This window comes from Carassius carassius, chromosome 15, assembly GCF_963082965.1.
Source record: "Carassius carassius chromosome 15, fCarCar2.1, whole genome shotgun sequence".
NCBI classification, from domain to species: Eukaryota; Metazoa; Chordata; class Actinopteri; order Cypriniformes; family Cyprinidae; genus Carassius; species Carassius carassius.
The window spans coordinates 17,646,129-17,662,449 of record NC_081769.1 but is presented as its reverse complement, the minus strand read 5'-3'; the positions used below and the strand labels follow the sequence as shown (position 1 = coordinate 17,662,449).

The 16,321-nt window shown below is 40.2% G+C and overlaps 2 protein-coding genes across 5 annotated transcripts; both read left to right on the top strand.

The window, feature by feature from the left end:
• Window positions 1-1,169: 1,169 nt before the first annotated feature.
• Window positions 1,170-6,526, top strand: LOC132158327 (tubulin beta chain). Its single transcript, XM_059567694.1, has 4 exons — window positions 1,170-1,331; window positions 3,344-3,452; window positions 4,368-4,478; window positions 4,575-6,526. Exons 1-4 carry the CDS (start codon window positions 1,275-1,277, stop codon window positions 5,630-5,632), a joined length of 1,335 nt encoding a protein of 444 aa, XP_059423677.1. The 5' UTR covers window positions 1,170-1,274; the 3' UTR covers window positions 5,633-6,526.
• Window positions 6,527-6,938: 412 nt separating this feature from the next.
• Window positions 6,939-16,216, top strand: mdc1 (mediator of DNA damage checkpoint 1). 4 transcript variants are annotated; one of them, XM_059567692.1, is made up of 11 exons: window positions 7,351-7,371; window positions 7,487-7,634; window positions 7,752-8,312; window positions 8,402-8,486; window positions 9,120-10,528; window positions 11,182-13,624; window positions 13,709-14,540; window positions 14,625-14,807; window positions 15,266-15,391; window positions 15,488-15,598; window positions 15,688-16,216. In XM_059567692.1, exons 1-11 carry the CDS (start codon window positions 7,366-7,368, stop codon window positions 15,895-15,897), a joined length of 6,114 nt encoding a protein of 2,037 aa, XP_059423675.1. In that variant the 5' UTR covers window positions 7,351-7,365; the 3' UTR covers window positions 15,898-16,216. The 4 variants fall into 4 exon arrangements, with proteins under 4 accessions (XP_059423673.1, XP_059423674.1, XP_059423675.1 ...); XM_059567690.1 differs by lacking the exon at window positions 7,351-7,371 and adding an exon at window positions 6,939-7,056 and having other exon boundaries at window positions 11,182-14,540; XM_059567691.1 differs by lacking the exon at window positions 7,351-7,371 and adding an exon at window positions 7,034-7,056 and having other exon boundaries at window positions 7,491-7,634; window positions 11,182-14,540.
• Window positions 16,217-16,321: the final 105 nt, after the last annotated feature.

Sequence of the window (16,321 nt, the reverse complement as noted above, 5' to 3'; positions counted from 1 at the left end):
ATACGTCCAATTCATCCTTCCAAAATCATGCTTAAATGTGTGTGACTTAGAAAGTCATATCGTAATTATGAGATTATAAATCATAATTATGTAAATATTATGGCATACTATAATAGAAAGTAATACTTATCTAAAGTCGATTTTTTTTATGTGTCATATGTCATAACTATGACTTTATATTTAATAATTATCACATTTTATGTCATAATTTGGACTTTTCATTTCATGGCTATTTTTTAAGTAGTTTAATTGTTTGAGTTATAATTCTGAATTCTGAATTTTTAGGTAATAAGTTTGGACTTAGCATCTCATCATTTCGTCTTGTTGATAATGATTGATCATACTGATTGATCATTATGACTGATCGGATGATTTTTCTTATTATGTTTTGCAAACAAGTGGGTAGAAAATGAATCTCTCGTCATATATTTATTTATGGCATAAAACGAGAAAATTATTATTAATTTGCAAATGAGAGAAGTCCATAGTGGGCTACTAAGGAACATATGTTAACCACATAACAGGTCATTTTTCTTATATATTTTAGTTACTTAATGAAGTCTGCATTCTCTCTTTCACTAAATGTCTCTCAGCTCATATTGCTTTGTCAGTGCAGCGAGCTTAAGTCAGTTCCCTTCTTTTATGCTGTATACTAGTCAATGTTTAACATTGTCCCCATTTGTATCCATAAAGAAAATAGTGGTTCAACTTTATTAATTAATATCAAACAAAAAGTAAAAAAAATAATGCAAAACATATGTATACACAATAACTTTGACTATCATATGCGTGTTGCTTCTTTTGTCCTCATTTGTAAGCCGCTTGGATAAAGGCGTCTGTTAAATTACTAAATTGTAATGTAAATGTAGCTAAATGTATTATTTTCATAGAAAAGCAATTGTTCAATGGCACATTTTGTCTAGTAAAGATACAAATCAAACGGAAGTAAAAGCATTGGTCAGTAAAAAGATTTGCTTTAAAAGTGTGACTAGAAAATCTTAGTAAGACACCACCAGCAGACTTTTCTCTTTTTTCTACAATCCTTGTTGGCACTCCCTATATACTTCCGGTCTGCGCTCCAATCCCGCCTTTAAAATGTTTCTTCCACCAATCAGGTTTCTCAACATCCAGCAGTGCCACGCCCACCACTACTCCAGCCTCGTTCTGGAGACAGTCCAGGAATATAAAGCCTTTGTCCGGCTTCTCCAAATGATTGTTGGGACTCGCCGTTAGTTTCCAGATTTATTGGAGAACTTCTCACACAATATCTAACAATGAGGGAGATTGTTCACATCCAGGCCGGTCAGTGCGGAAACCAAATCGGTGCCAAGGTAATAACAGTTTTTTCAGAGTATAAAGTCATTTAATAAAGTCATCAAAGAGTCATTTATATTAAGCATCTAACAGTAACGTTACAAAAGTCTCAGAATGCAACAATGAATCCACTATTTGTAAAGAATGCCAGTGTTATTCTAGTTCAAAGTCTTTACCTAATCTAAAATAGAACTATTTGATCTTCTTATTGTTTCTCAGCCTATATTAAAGCATATATTGCAGAACATGTCTGTTTTATTCTGCTTTGCAACCAAAGCTTCATCAGACTTTAGCAACACGTTGAGCAGTTTTATAGACATAATCTTTTTTTCCATTGCACTGCTTTGTCTTTTTCCCCTCATCAGAATCCCCTTTTATTCACGCCCAAAATATGCGGACCCCACTCCTCATTCATTCCCACTGTTTCTTGAACACGGTCTGTATTGCTATTTCTCTAAATAAACGATGCTTTAATTCCGCAGACTCCAAATATACATCTCTTTGTCTGTATATTAGAGCTGTGTTGGGGAAAGGGGGTCTGTCCTCTTTCTTTCTCTCATTCTTCACAATGCACCGGGTGTGGCGTATCCGATGTGAACAGCAGCGCTCTCAGTAATGACCATGACTACCCTGTTATCAGTGTCACGAGCCCTTTAAACAGCTGTCAGGACCAGTGCGCGAGCCATGACACGTGGCACTTATATTACAACCGCATACCTTAACGTCATTTTCATACGAAATGATTTTAGCAAGTATTGTCTGCGTTAACACTAAACGTGTTTTTTTTTTTTGTTTTTTTTTGTTTTGTTTTTTATCAATGTGCGGATAATGCCCGCTGTGATTCATTGGTCCAGCGGTGGATAATGGGAAGGGTGGGGCGCTGGAGAATGACAATGACCATTTTTTTCATAGTGATAATAATAGAAGTAGACTAATTATGAAGTAAAATCAATTTATTTTAGTGTGAGTCGTTGTTTAATTTGCTCTAAAATTAGCTCTCTTTTTACTACAATTGTTCTAACAAAAGTATTATCCATTAATCAATTAAATCAGATTTTCTGTCACAAAAACACAAAGATTAAAGCCGACAACAAGGACATATTCACACCCATGGCCTCATTAAAGATGCACATTTTTTAAAGACAGCCCAGGAGATGTTGCATGTCCTCTATGGCATCAGAAATTAGGTTAAATCGTCTTCATCCTTTATAAGTCTTCGACATGCCTTTTAAATGATTTTGAGAGTGTCTGTTGAACTCATCTGAGGTCAGGGTGGGGATGAGGAAGCATTCACAAATTGACTTAATGGCTCTAACAGCTGCAGCCCAGCCCCGCTATGGTACTGATATAAATGAAATGTGAATAATTAATGAGTTAATTATATATTTATGAAACCTTTGATTTTGTAGATTAAATAATTGGCAAAATTTAGTGTATTCAAGAAAGATGGGGTAATCGTTTTAATTCTAAAAAGATCAAATTGGTGAAGACGAATGATTTCATATGTGTCCGCATGGTATATGTTTGAGGATATGATGTGATGACACAGCAGAAATGTAGGCTGCCTGGAGTAACAGGTTTGGACGGGCGAGAGTGTCAGAAGAACAGGGTCACAGTAGGGCTTTGTCAGTCAGCGCCTTCCAGTTTATTGGCCTCATTCTTTCAAAACAATTCTTTTCAATATATCCCAAGAACAATCTTTTCTTTCTCCATTCGCTCGCAGCCTTGTGAAGTCCATCTCGACCCCTCTCTCCCTCCACTTCTCTCTCAGATTAAGGTCACTTGGACAGTAACATAGAATTAATGATTTAAACATCCATAAAGCCTCTTTCAAAGCTAAAACTCATTGAACGGATTCCAGTCATAGCAGATTACAGATTAGCGATAGATTATTTTACACTTTTTCAAATTTGATTTCTGGGATGGAAGATTTTATGTAGCCTTTCATAAAAGGATTGCTGAAATGAATACTGAGTTATATTAAATTGCAATTGGGGAGATGCTTTAAATTGCTGTGTGGTGTTTGCAGTTCTGGGAGGTGATCAGTGATGAACATGGGATCGACCCAACAGGAACCTACCATGGAGACAGTGACCTGCAGCTGGACAGAATCAGCGTCTACTACAACGAAGCTACAGGTACTTTACTGAGACACACATTCGGGGCAAGATGGGGAAGATGTGCCCTTTAAGAACAGTGTGCATTTACTGCTAAAGTGTAACAGACACATTTAGCATGTACAGGATGAATATACATCAACTTATATATTATTAAAGTCACCAAGAAATCAAAAGTCCCCCCCCCCCCCCCATAACATCTCTTCTCTGATGTGTATCCTGTACTGGTGTGAGGGCGGGACCAAAATCCCATCTCTTCAGCAACCTGTCACTCACATGAAACAAACGCAGCACTTAGCAAACAACAACAATCCAGCCAATTCCCAATGGAGAAAATCAAGTCAAACCCTACTTATTTTATTCATTTATTTTGTGAGAAGCTGTTAAACTTGGAAACACATCATAAAAGAGAAGAAAAGATTGTCTGAAAAAAAATTATGTTTAATGCTGACTTTTAGAGCAATAGATTTGCTAATTTGGTTTCTAAAGCACAGAACTGAAAATCATAAAAGGGACAGAGAGCCTCTTGAGAAACTCGAAAGTTTAAACTGCCTGATTAAAAACTTCATGAATGATAATAATCATAAAATAAACACCAGCAATAACATTGCACAGGGAACAATTTGCCCCAGTTCTGGGGGTGTGGGGTCACTTTAAATTTTTTTTTATTGGAAAATAATATTTTTACACTACAAGTATAAATACTGTATACAGCTGTAATTAAGTCAACATTAAAGCATAATAACCATTCAATAAATGTGTTAAGATAAGACTTGGTGACATCTAGTGGTCACGGAAAAATAAACATACCCAACATCATTTTTTTTTAAAGCCCTAGACCTACATGTAGATACATTCTTTTATAGATGTAATTATATGTACTGAGCCGGTATGCTTTTCCCTTTATTTCTGTGTCTCTCTCTTTCTCTCGTGGAGGAGGTAAATATGTGCCAAGAGCTATTCTAGTTGATCTGGAGCCTGGCACCATGGACTCCGTGCGTTCAGGACCCTTCGGACAGATCTTCAGACCAGACAACTTTGTATTTGGTGAGCGACTGGCAAAAGGGTTCAAAATATATTCATAATATCAAAGAAGAATGTGAAATGCCTCACCTTCACCTTATAATGTGTGTCACATTACAGGACAGAGCGGCGCTGGTAACAACTGGGCCAAGGGCCACTACACAGAGGGGGCGGAGCTTGTTGATTCCGTCCTGGATGTGGTCCGTAAGGAGTCTGAGAGCTGCGACTGCCTGCAAGGCTTCCAGCTCACTCACTCCCTGGGCGGTGGTACCGGGTCTGGCATGGGTACCCTGCTGATCAGCAAAATCCGTGAAGAGTACCCAGACCGCATCATGAACACCTTCAGCGTGGTGCCTTCCCCAAAAGTCTCTGACACCGTAGTGGAGCCTTACAATGCCACACTGTCTGTCCATCAGCTGGTGGAGAACACAGACGAAACCTACTGCATAGACAATGAAGCCTTATACGATATCTGCTTCCGCACCCTCAAACTCACCACTCCCACATACGGCGACCTCAACCATCTGGTCTCAGCCACCATGAGTGGCGTCACCACCTGCCTGCGCTTCCCCGGTCAGCTGAATGCTGACCTGCGCAAATTAGCCGTCAACATGGTGCCCTTCCCCCGTCTGCACTTCTTCATGCCCGGCTTCGCCCCTCTGACCAGCCGAGGCAGCCAGCAGTACCGCGCCCTCACCGTGCCTGAGCTCACGCAGCAAGTGTTCGATGCCAAGAACATGATGGCGGCCTGCGATCCAAGACATGGACGCTACCTGACCGTGGCCGCCGTGTTCCGTGGCCGCATGTCTATGAAGGAAGTTGACGAGCAGATGCTGAACGTCCAGAACAAGAACAGCAGCTACTTCGTGGAATGGATCCCCAACAACGTCAAAACCGCCGTCTGCGACATTCCGCCTAGGGGCCTCAAAATGGCCGTCACCTTCATCGGCAACAGCACGGCCATCCAAGAGCTGTTCAAGCGCATCTCCGAGCAGTTCACGGCCATGTTTAGGCGTAAGGCTTTCCTTCACTGGTACACTGGAGAGGGGATGGACGAGATGGAATTCACTGAGGCAGAGAGCAACATGAATGATCTAGTGTCCGAGTACCAGCAGTACCAAGACGCCACCGCCGAGGAAGAGGGCGAGTTTGACGAAGAGGCCGAGGACGATGCTTAAGTAGAAAGAAAAGGTGTTTGGGGGTGGTAGTGTTTTCAAGTTTGAGTACATGTAGCAAAACGCTTATGGAACAACAATCAAATCAAGTAGAAATTAGCACTAGACAAATGGGGCCAAAAACAACCAGAGGAAGGCAGAAAGAATGTTCTTAAACACGGAATGAGTGGATAACAGTGTTTACGATTATAAATCACTCACTTTTTGTGTATTTCTTTACCATTCTAATGGTCAGCTCCTGTCTGTATAGGACAGTGAAGAATAAAGTGGCAAACATCAAGTTAAGTTATAAATGGATAGATGGTGGGGTCAGGAGGACAGTAACATCTCATTTTTTCTTTCATTGTAACAACTGCTTGTTGTCTGCAAAGAATTCAAGTAAAAATTATTACTATAGTGTGTTTTAAAGTTTCCTTTTGTTATTTTTGCACTAGAACAGGGCAACTCTGTGACATAATGGCACATCAATGTGACCTCAGCGGGTCTGACTGCAGTATTTAGAGAATTGTTTGGAACAGTATGTTGTGTGAAAGATGAAGGAAACAAAACGGACTGAAAGAAAGATAGGGTTCAGAATAATAGGGTTATTTACTGACTCTTAACCTCGCTTGGACGCCAGCCAACGTCTACAGGAGGATGACTATGACTGTTGGATGAAACAGGAAAGTATTTAAGATTATGCAGATGGAAAGATGAGAGTTTTAGCATGTTGAAAGGATTGTTGGTGCAAATTTTTTATTATGTCTCATATCTGAGCCCATACTTTTTAGTGTTACTGCATATTCTTTATCACATATTTTAAATGTTTTGATGTTTCTTGATTGTCCCTGTGTGGCAAAAAACTGAGCCTCTGGAGAAAACCAAAATAAAAATGAAAACAATTTCGTTAAAAATCAAGGTTTGCTTTGGTTTTTGGTGTGTTTTTGCTGCATTTTACACCACACACACATTGATGAAGATGCTCAGGTTTTACCAGTAAAGTCACATTTAGGTTTGCATTATATAAACTCTGCCTTAATGAAAACATTAAACATATGATATAGAACAGTACAATATACATATGATAGTAGTATGTTTATGTATCTAAAATGTTTAATATTATAATATATAATAAATATTAATTGTTTCATATATATATGAATGCATAGAAAAGTAAGAAATGTCTAAATTATTGTGTCTCAATACCAAATGGATAAAAAATATAAAAAAACCTTTCAAACACGCCCCCTCTGCAGAGAGCGCGGAAAACATGGACAAAGGCGCCATCTATTCCTCAGATGTCCAATCAAGCCGCAGTGACGCATTATCAGCCAATCAGTGCAGACTCAGTTTCTGATAGACAGTTTTGACTAGCGAATCAGTAGCGCTCCTTTTAAGGGCGGGTCTTAGTGTTCAGGAAATGGTGTCCAAGTCTTCTGCATGATAAGGTAAGCGCACATAGTTTTTATAAAATGAAGTAGATCACGCACGATATGTCAGTAAAAATGTTATAAAAAATATAATCGTGCATGTTTACGTTTGCATTTTAAAAGGAAACATTATTTCTGATTAAACATTCCTGAAAATTACTACATATTTATTTTAGCCACATAACGTTAGGCACTGTTGCCAGTGTGGCACTTATGAAAACTTATTAGTTTACGAAATGATTAGAAAGTCAATAGCAATGTTTTTAAATCATAAAAAGTGTGTCAAAGTAAACTGTTTGTAACACATGCTTCCCCATTCACCAGAGAATGCTGGTAATATTGTATAATATGTTGCTTGTGTGCATAGAGCGTAAAACATCCAGATTTACTTTGTAGTGGTATTTATGACAACCATATTTTAGATGTAACAACGCTTTTGATCTTTTAGCTAGAGAGGAGGATGGATGCCACTCAACAGATTGACGATCCCTTCTCTGAAGAAGAAGAAGAACAGGAAGAGAAGGAGAAAGGAGAACCAGAAAGAGGGCAATTAGCAACACTAAAGGTGTTCAAAAATGACCACATACCAGAGACAGGTGAGTACTCTTATTGACTACCTTACATGTTAACTAATATTAGAAACTAATATTATCTGTGCATTATTGAAGTTATGACATTGCCTTCTCTTTTTCTCTCTTCACATGTTCAAACAGAGTTCCCTCTCTACATCGGAGAGAATGTCATCGGTCGTGATCCTGCTGCCTGTTCTGTTCTGCTTCCGACCCGATCTGTATCCAGTCGGCATGCTGTCATCTCCATCTCAGTGTTCCGCTCTAGCAGCGATCGTTTCGGTAACGGTGATGATGTAGAAGCACTTTTATGGGACATGGGCAGTTTGAATGGAACCAGGAAAGGCAGATTCAAGCTGACGCCTCAGGTCCGATACGCTTTGACCGAGGGTGAGAGTGTGGTGCTCGCTGATGTGCCATGTCAATACACTGGCCTGAAGATCTCAAAGAAAGATACATGCATAACTCCAGAGAAAGGAGGTGTGTCCAAAAAGGAGAAAAAAATAAGTCCAGCGTTATCAAGTAGTGACTCGGAAGGTGTGCAGAACAGGTTGAAGGTGAAAGAGAGGATCATTTTGCCTCCTGTGCCTTTATGGAGCCCTGAAGATGAACAACCCAAAATGAGTTCACCACAGTCTGAGATCACCCTGGTGCCTGAATCGGACTCAGATGGAGAGAGTATGCCAGATGAGAGGAAAGATTTTGGTAGGTCAATTGGGGTGCAAATAATATTACTGGAAGATTTAATAACGCACTATTTTCATGTTTGCTTTCTTTTTTCTTTATTGCCCTAGTCTCAGACTCGGCGTCTTCCTCTCATCTGTGTAGCTCCACAAATTCATCATTCCTGACCCCTGCAAAAAAAGTCATTCCAGAGAGGTAAGTCAAATATGTTTTTTAATGTTCCAATTCTTCCCTGAACTAGTAAAAAAAAAATGTATTGTTGATGTTAACTGATATAACTTCATTGAAATTGTATTTTGTCAAAATAAATACTTAAAATGCATCCAAATGTGATCGTTTGATGTGATACTCTCCCCTTGTGTGTTTAAAATTTATTGGAAGTCAGTCTTGTAATAGTTTTCAATGAATTACACCTAGTCGCCTATTAAAAATTCATGGCCATTATTAAAGGAAAATTTTATGTGATAAAGAAATCACTTTATACATATAAAAATGGAATTGGTCAGTTTGAAAGTTCATTGCATGCCTGCTGTTGCATGACTGAAGGTTTAGTTACATATACTGTCCTAAAAATCCAGCCATTTCAATAGAAATCCATGGAATCAAAAAATTGGGTTCAACTTGTTCACACAAACTGACCATGTAGTCCAACAGAAAGCTGTGTGGTTTAAAGTAACTTCAATGTAAGCTGCACTTCATATATTGTTAAACTATTAACAGTAGACATTTTTGCCCTTGTGTGATCACACATTAATGCTTTAAACTGTGCAGATCACAGTATATTATCTCCCAATAAATTAGCTTCAACATGTTTTTTTTCCTTATCAGTGAGGATGAAAGTTTCATCACTCCGTCTTTAGCCTCAATAGAGCGGTTCAGACTGAGGCAAAACTCTGATGATTCTTGTTCAGTGTCATCTAAACCTGGCCCTCTAGTCCTAAATCTGGACAGTGACATTGATTCTGAAGAAAAGGACATGGAGAAAAGCAAGCCCGAAGAAAAGGCTCAGCCTGAATTAGCTGCAAAGGTGGAACCAGTATCTTCAGCTGAATTTCATATGGACAGTGATACTGATGTTGAGGAAGAGGAACCGGAGACAAGTAAGGCTGGATCAGAGGCTCAAGAAGCAGAAACTCTAGAGAAATCTGTCTCTTCAGTTGGACTTCATATGGACAGTGAAACTGATGTTGAAGAAGAGGAAGAGAAAAATAAAACTGAAACAGAGGCTCAGATTGAAAAAGCTCCAAAGGTGGGACCAGCATCTTCAGCTGACCTTCATATGGACAGTGATACTGATGTTGAGGAAGAGGAACCAGAAGCACGTAAGGCTGAACCACAGGCTCAAGAAGCAGAAACTCTTGATAAATCTGTCTCTTCAGTTGGACTTCATATGGACAGTGATACTGATGCTGAAGAAGATGAAGAAGAGAAAAGCAAGACTGAACCCAAGGTTCAGACTGAAGAAGCTTCAAAGGTGAAATCAGATCTTCATATTGACAGTGAAACTGATGCTGAAGAAGATGAGGAAGAGAAAATCAAGACTGAACCCAAGTTTCACACTGAAGAAGCTCCAAGGGTGAATTCAGATCTTCATATGGACAGTGATACTGATGCTGAAGAAGATGAGGAAGAGAAGAGCAAGACTGAACCCAAGTCTCACACTGAAGAAGCTCCAAAGGTGAAATCAGATCTTCATATTGACAGTGATACTGATGTTGAGGAGAATGAGGGTTCTGTAACTGAAAAGGTCTCCAGAAAAGAAGCAGTTGCAGAATGTCCTCCATCAGCAGCAGCACCACATACAGAATTCCACATGGACAGTGACACTGATGTTGAAGATGATAATCCCATGAAGGTTTCAATTGCAACAGAGGTCTCGCATCCCGTTGGAGAGGGACGTGATGTCAGGCCTACATCAGCTCCAGAGACAGAGCTCCACATGGACAGTGACACAGATGTAGATGAAGAGAATGAGGGCAAGGAAAAGGTGAAGGCCAGAAGTCTTCTGTCAAACAGTGAAACGGATGATGAGGATCCTTTTAAACTTTTACCAGGCAAACCTGTGAAGGCCGCACAGAGTCACAAGGTTTCTCTAGGTAGCAAAGCAGAGCAATCAGAAGAGAGCAACTGTAAAAAGCAAGACCATCATTCTCAAGCAAAGATTAATCTTGAGGAACCAACCCAAGCTTTTGGCCACTTAGAAGAAGAGTGGGGTTTACTGGCCACGCAAGCATACGGTAACCATCCCACTCACTTCCTTCTCATAATCTCATTCTTTTTTTTATTAATTATAATATTCATTCATTTAGTTAGTACAGTTTTGTAAACCGTAAATCCTTAAAACTTTTTTATATTTTCTATGAAAGGGGTTTCAGACTTGGTTGCCAGAGTATGTTCATGGGCCCTTGATACTAATTGGCAAAAGTATTTTCAATTTTTCTTTAAAATAATAATTATAATTTGTTACAGTGAGGCATTTACAATAGAAGTCAATAGGGCCAATATGTGAACTGCAAAACTATAGCCACAATATGTAAATATATGAAAAATATATGTTGATATTGATTTTAGTATGCTAAAACTTTTGTCCCTTTTCACAGCTTTGTTCTTATGACTATAAATGCATCATAACACAAATCTTAACCAGATAATTAACAAAATTACCTTAGAATTATAGGCTTCAAATATTTGCCTTGTTAACTTCCATAGTAGCTGTTTCACTGTAGCTTTTTTTACTCAAATGTATCAAAATAATTTTTTTGCGTAATCAATATTAAACTACTAATACTATCTACTACTAATGCTATCTACTACTAGCTATTACTAATGATTAATATATATAGAATCCATTAAATTCCTTGTATGGTATTGTGTTATATGCCAATTTTAGGACCTGCTGGAACCAGTGCTAGGCTCAAGCCAAAGCAGCTTGATCTTGAGGCTACACAGGCATATGGAACAGAGACAGATTGGGAGCCTCTGAACCATACCCAACCCTACTCCAACTTCTCAACTGCTGAAACTCAGCTCATTCCAGTAGCAAAGCCTGATGATGACGAGGAGGAGGAGGAAGATAAAGAGACACAAAATTACTCTCACCTTTCCACAGCAGATACTCTGATCATAGCCAGCACCCCAAAACGGGAGGAACAGACGCAGCCGTTTTCTCTCTTCACAGCCCAAACACAACTTGTCTGGGAGGGAGAAGACAAAGAGGTTTATCAGAATGAGCCCACCCAGCTCATGACCGACACCATTGAAGAAACGGAAGAGGGTGAGGAAAAGAACATAGAACGAGGTAGGAGAAACCGTGGTGGAGAGACAGTACACAAAGGCAAAAACACCAGCTCCAGTTTTATAATTGCTGAAACTCAGCCTATGTGTGAGGAAGAAGAGGATACAGATGCAGAGCTGATTGGGGATGGCTTTCAGAAATCAAGTACAAGACAACATGCTGAGAAATATGATTCTGTACATCTTACTGAAAACAACTTCAGCTCCCATCTCACTATAGCTGAAACGCAACCGATGTGTGAGGAGGACAATGCACCAGATCAGGACAAAGTGGTCAGCAGTAGTTATATAGAGAAACCTTCCAGTTACCATGTCACCATGGCAGAAACTCAGCCAATGTTTGAGGACGACGAAGCACCAGAGGATGATGTGAACAATGAGGTCAGGAAAAGACAAACTGAGGGTGAGCCTGTACATCATATTGAGAAAGCCTCTACCTCCAATCGTACCATCCCTGAAACACAGTCTGTCGGTGGAAATGATGAAGGACAAGAGGAAGAGCTCAGCAGCAAGATGTCCATCAGAAGCTCACACAGGTTTAGACCAAAAAAAGAGAAGGAAGTCCCACTACCTATAACAGAAACACAACCAATGTGTGAGGAAGAACAACCTGAGGATCTGAAAAGTGAGGTCAGCTCTGGGAGACAACAAGCACATGAATTCAAATCTCCAGGACATGCTAAATCGGACTTGACAGCATGTATCACTGTTGCTGAAACGCAACCTATGTGTGAAGAAGAGGTACCATGTGAAGATCTGATTAATGCAGTTAGCACCAGACAGATAGATGAAGACAAATCCACAGAACTCCCAATACCCTCAAGCTCCCATATCAGCGTAGATGAAATAGAGTCTGTGCATAAGGAAGATGAAGGACAGGAAAAAGACCTCAGCAGCAAGATGGCAAGCAGACGTTCAAGCAGGGGAAGACCAAAGAAAGACGATGAGGTAACACAAACTGCTGAGGCTGTTGTTCATCAGACTATCACAGAAACCCAACCAGTTCCTCAAGAAGTGATTGAAAGGGATGAAGATCTGAACAGCGGAGTGAAATCCAGGAGGTCCTGTAGAGGAAGGCAGATAAAAGAAGACAGCATTCCAAATCCCGCTGAAGCTGCCGTCAGCTCCATTTTTATTAACACGGAAATGCAGCCTGTTCATGAGGACAGAACTGAAAGGGATGAAGATCTGAGTGCTATCGGATCCAAAAGACCCTGCAGAAGAAGACAAAAAGATGAAGGTGAACCTGCACAGTCTGCTGAACCAAACTCTGATGTCAGTGTTGTTGAAACACAGCCAATGGTTGAGGAGAACGTCCAAGAGGAACCTACTGTCAGAAGCAGCAGAAGACAGAGGAAAGACAAGACACAAGTAAAGGAGAACACCCAAGAAGAACCTAGTGCCGGAAGCAGCAGAAGACAGAGGAAAGACAAGACCGAGGTGGACAGTGAGACAGCTCTATCTAACAAAGTCCAAGGTAAAACTAGAAAAGGGCAGGAAAGAAAAAGAAAGAGAGGGAAAGTGTTGTCTGAGGACGAGGAAGAGAGTGAAGAAGAAAAAACCACAAGGAGAGGAACCAGACGGACAGGTATAAAACTGAAGTGTAGTGAAAAGGAAGAAGAGGAAAAATTGGAGGAGAGGAATGCCCAAGAAGAGAAGGAGAGGATGGAGAAAGAGCTTCAAGAACGAGAGGAGACAGAGAGGTTAGAGACGGAAGAAAAGGAGATACTGGAGTACGGGAGAAAGAAACAAGAAGAACGTGAACAGAGAAACAGGGCTGAATCCGAAATGAGACAAAAACTAGAAAGGGAGCAGAAGGAACTAGAGGAAAAAGAACGACTGAAAAGGGAAGAAGAGGAAAAAATTAGAAAAGAAAATGAGAGAATTCAGCGGGAAAAAGATCATTTAGAAAAAGAAGAGAGGGAGAGGTTGGAAAGGGAGAGGAGAGAACTAGAAGAACAACGACGAAAAGAAGAAGAGGAAATGATTGAGAGGGAAAAAGAGGAAAATGAACGATTAGAAAAAAAAGAGAAGGAGAGGTTGGAGAGGGAGAGGAAACAACAAGAAGAACAAAGGCGAAAAGAAGAAGAAAGAATTCGGAGGGAGAAAGAAGAGAAGGAAAGGTTGGAGAGGGAGAGGAGAGAACTAGAAGAACAAAGACAAAAGGAAGAAGAGGAAAGAATTCAAAAGGAGAAGGAAAGATTAGAGGCGGAAAAGGAACAATTAGAAAAGAAAAGACGAGAAAATGAGGGAAAACTTCAGATGAGAGAAAAAGAGCCAAAAAATACAAAGGAGAGAAACCATCAGAAACTAAAGAATGAGGAGGACAAGACAGAACTAGAAGCTCCTCAAGTTGCTCTATCCAGACAAACACGCCGCTGCTCAAGTTCCTCCATGAACTCGGAGCAGTCTGTATCCTCACAACAAGAGGTGTCCAGCCAGAGGGGACGAGGGCGAGGCAGGGGACGAGGCCGAGGGAAACAGACCGCTGATGAGCAACCCATCAGTGCTAGACAGTCTAGCAGGAGAGGACCAGCTAGTGCAGTTGAAGACACAGAGCAGGACTCCAATTCAACAACCCGTTCCCGATCCCGCTCCAGTTCTAGAAGTTCTGAAAGATCTGCTCATAGTATTGGACCTTCAAACCAAGGGACGAAAGGAAGAGGCAGATGCAGGAAGAGTACAAAACTACCAGAACCGGAAGAAGTTTCCCAAGCTAAAACTTCTGGGAAAGGCAGGGGAAGAGGAGGAAGGCGTTCTGGTGTGGAGAATGTAAATGTCGGAATGGACAATCAGCGTGAGCAAGATGCTGAGTTGGTGGAAACCAACACTGCTGTACCCCAAACCAACAGCAGAGGTCGTAAGAGAACAGCCAACACTAGCACATCCCCTGAAGAGGCTCCTTCACCCACACCCAAGACTCCAAGGCGATCTGTGACTAGTCAAGCGCACAAGGTCACACGCAGCCTTAAATACAGACATTTATTAGCAGGTTTTATCACTTTGTGGCTGACACCAATCTGTCATCTTCTCTTTTAGGTGTTATTCACTGGGCTGACAGATGAGGACGGAGAAAGAGTCGTCTCCCGGTTAGGTGGAAGTTTGGCAAAGGGAGTGAACGATATGACTCACCTGGTAACTGATAAAGCGAGACGCACTGTGAAGTTTTTGTGTGCTGTTGCCAGAGGGGTGCCAATCGTGACTCCTGAATGGCTAAAGAAGGTGAGGGAGTGCATATTAAAGGAATATTCCTTGTACAACCTTGCCAAACGCAAAATCCATTATCCAAATGTGACTTTAAGCCTATAAAATGCTTGTTTGTCTAATCTGTCAAATGTTGTTTATTCTTTATTAAACTACTTTTTAAAAAAGTGAAATAAAAATTGTATAATATGAATCTTCCATCTTTAATTCGTTGATAATGGGATAGATCATTACCATGTCTGGTAGCAATGCTTCAATAACCCTACCCACGCACAACACATTAACTTCTTTTCTGAACCCAGAAATTTGTATATTTTGTCCATGTATTTCTTGGTCAAGAATAGTTTCTAATTTGTTTATATGTTTGGGTTTGAGAAGCTGTTTGAGAAGTGTTTCTAGGTGTGTAACTAGTACTTAATACAGACTTTATTTTGAGCTCAATTCAAGCATGACAAAATCCTCTTGTTCTCTTTCAGTGTGGAAAAGCTGGCCATTTCCTTTCTACTGATGAATATATATTGAAAGATACCGAGCAGGAGAAAAAGTTTAGTTTCAGCCTACAGATGTCACTGCAAACTGCTCAAACTCAACCCCTTTTAAAGGTATTAGTCCCTCATAAGCACATTAGCATATCAAGCCCTAGCCTCAAGTTGTACCATTCGCATCATATATTTTCTCCCCTAATTTTGCTTTCATAGGGTTATGAGATACACGTAACCCCTTCTGTAATGCCGGAACCATCTCAAATGAAAGAAATCATCACCTGCTGTGGAGCACGCTTCCTCCCCAAAATACCCTCTGCTCACAAGGTACCCAGAACAAATGTATACATTCTTCTATTTCAATGCATATATTACATATTCTCATATTTTATTGCAATTTCTCCCTCTGTATTTAGGGACACACTGTGGTGGTGTCATGTGAGCAGGACAGGGCGCTTTGTGTTAAGGCAGTGAGTATGTCATTGCCCGTGGTCAACACAGAGTTCCTATTGACTGGCATTCTGCAGCAGAGAGTTGACCTGCAGGCCTATTCTCTCACTTCCTCTCTCAACACGTCCAATCAGCCTGCGGACCCCAAAGCTGCTGCCAGGGGCCGAAGGAAGTAGTGTCAATGACATAGGAAATGACTTATTGTGTAATACAATTGTTCTGGTCTGTGATATCATTTGATAAATGCATGTTTCAGTACAGATTGCTTAAGATGAATATGTGACACATTATATCTTAGTTTTATGAAGACAGTAATGGATTAGATGAGATGCTGCTACACTTGTAACCACACACCCACTGATTCCTGTGAATGTGAGAGCTGGAGAGAGTGAGGTGGATGTTAATGAATGATGAGTCCTAGTGATGGGAGAATGAACTCCTTTCATTTTTTAATGTATTACTTCAATAAACGCTTTCAGAGCCAAAATAAAGAAATATTGTGTGTTTTGCCCTCTTTTGCATTCAAAAACTGTACATGAATGGAAAAAAAATGTAGATAAAAACGGTAAAATGGTCTAGTGCCCATTTATATTCACAAGG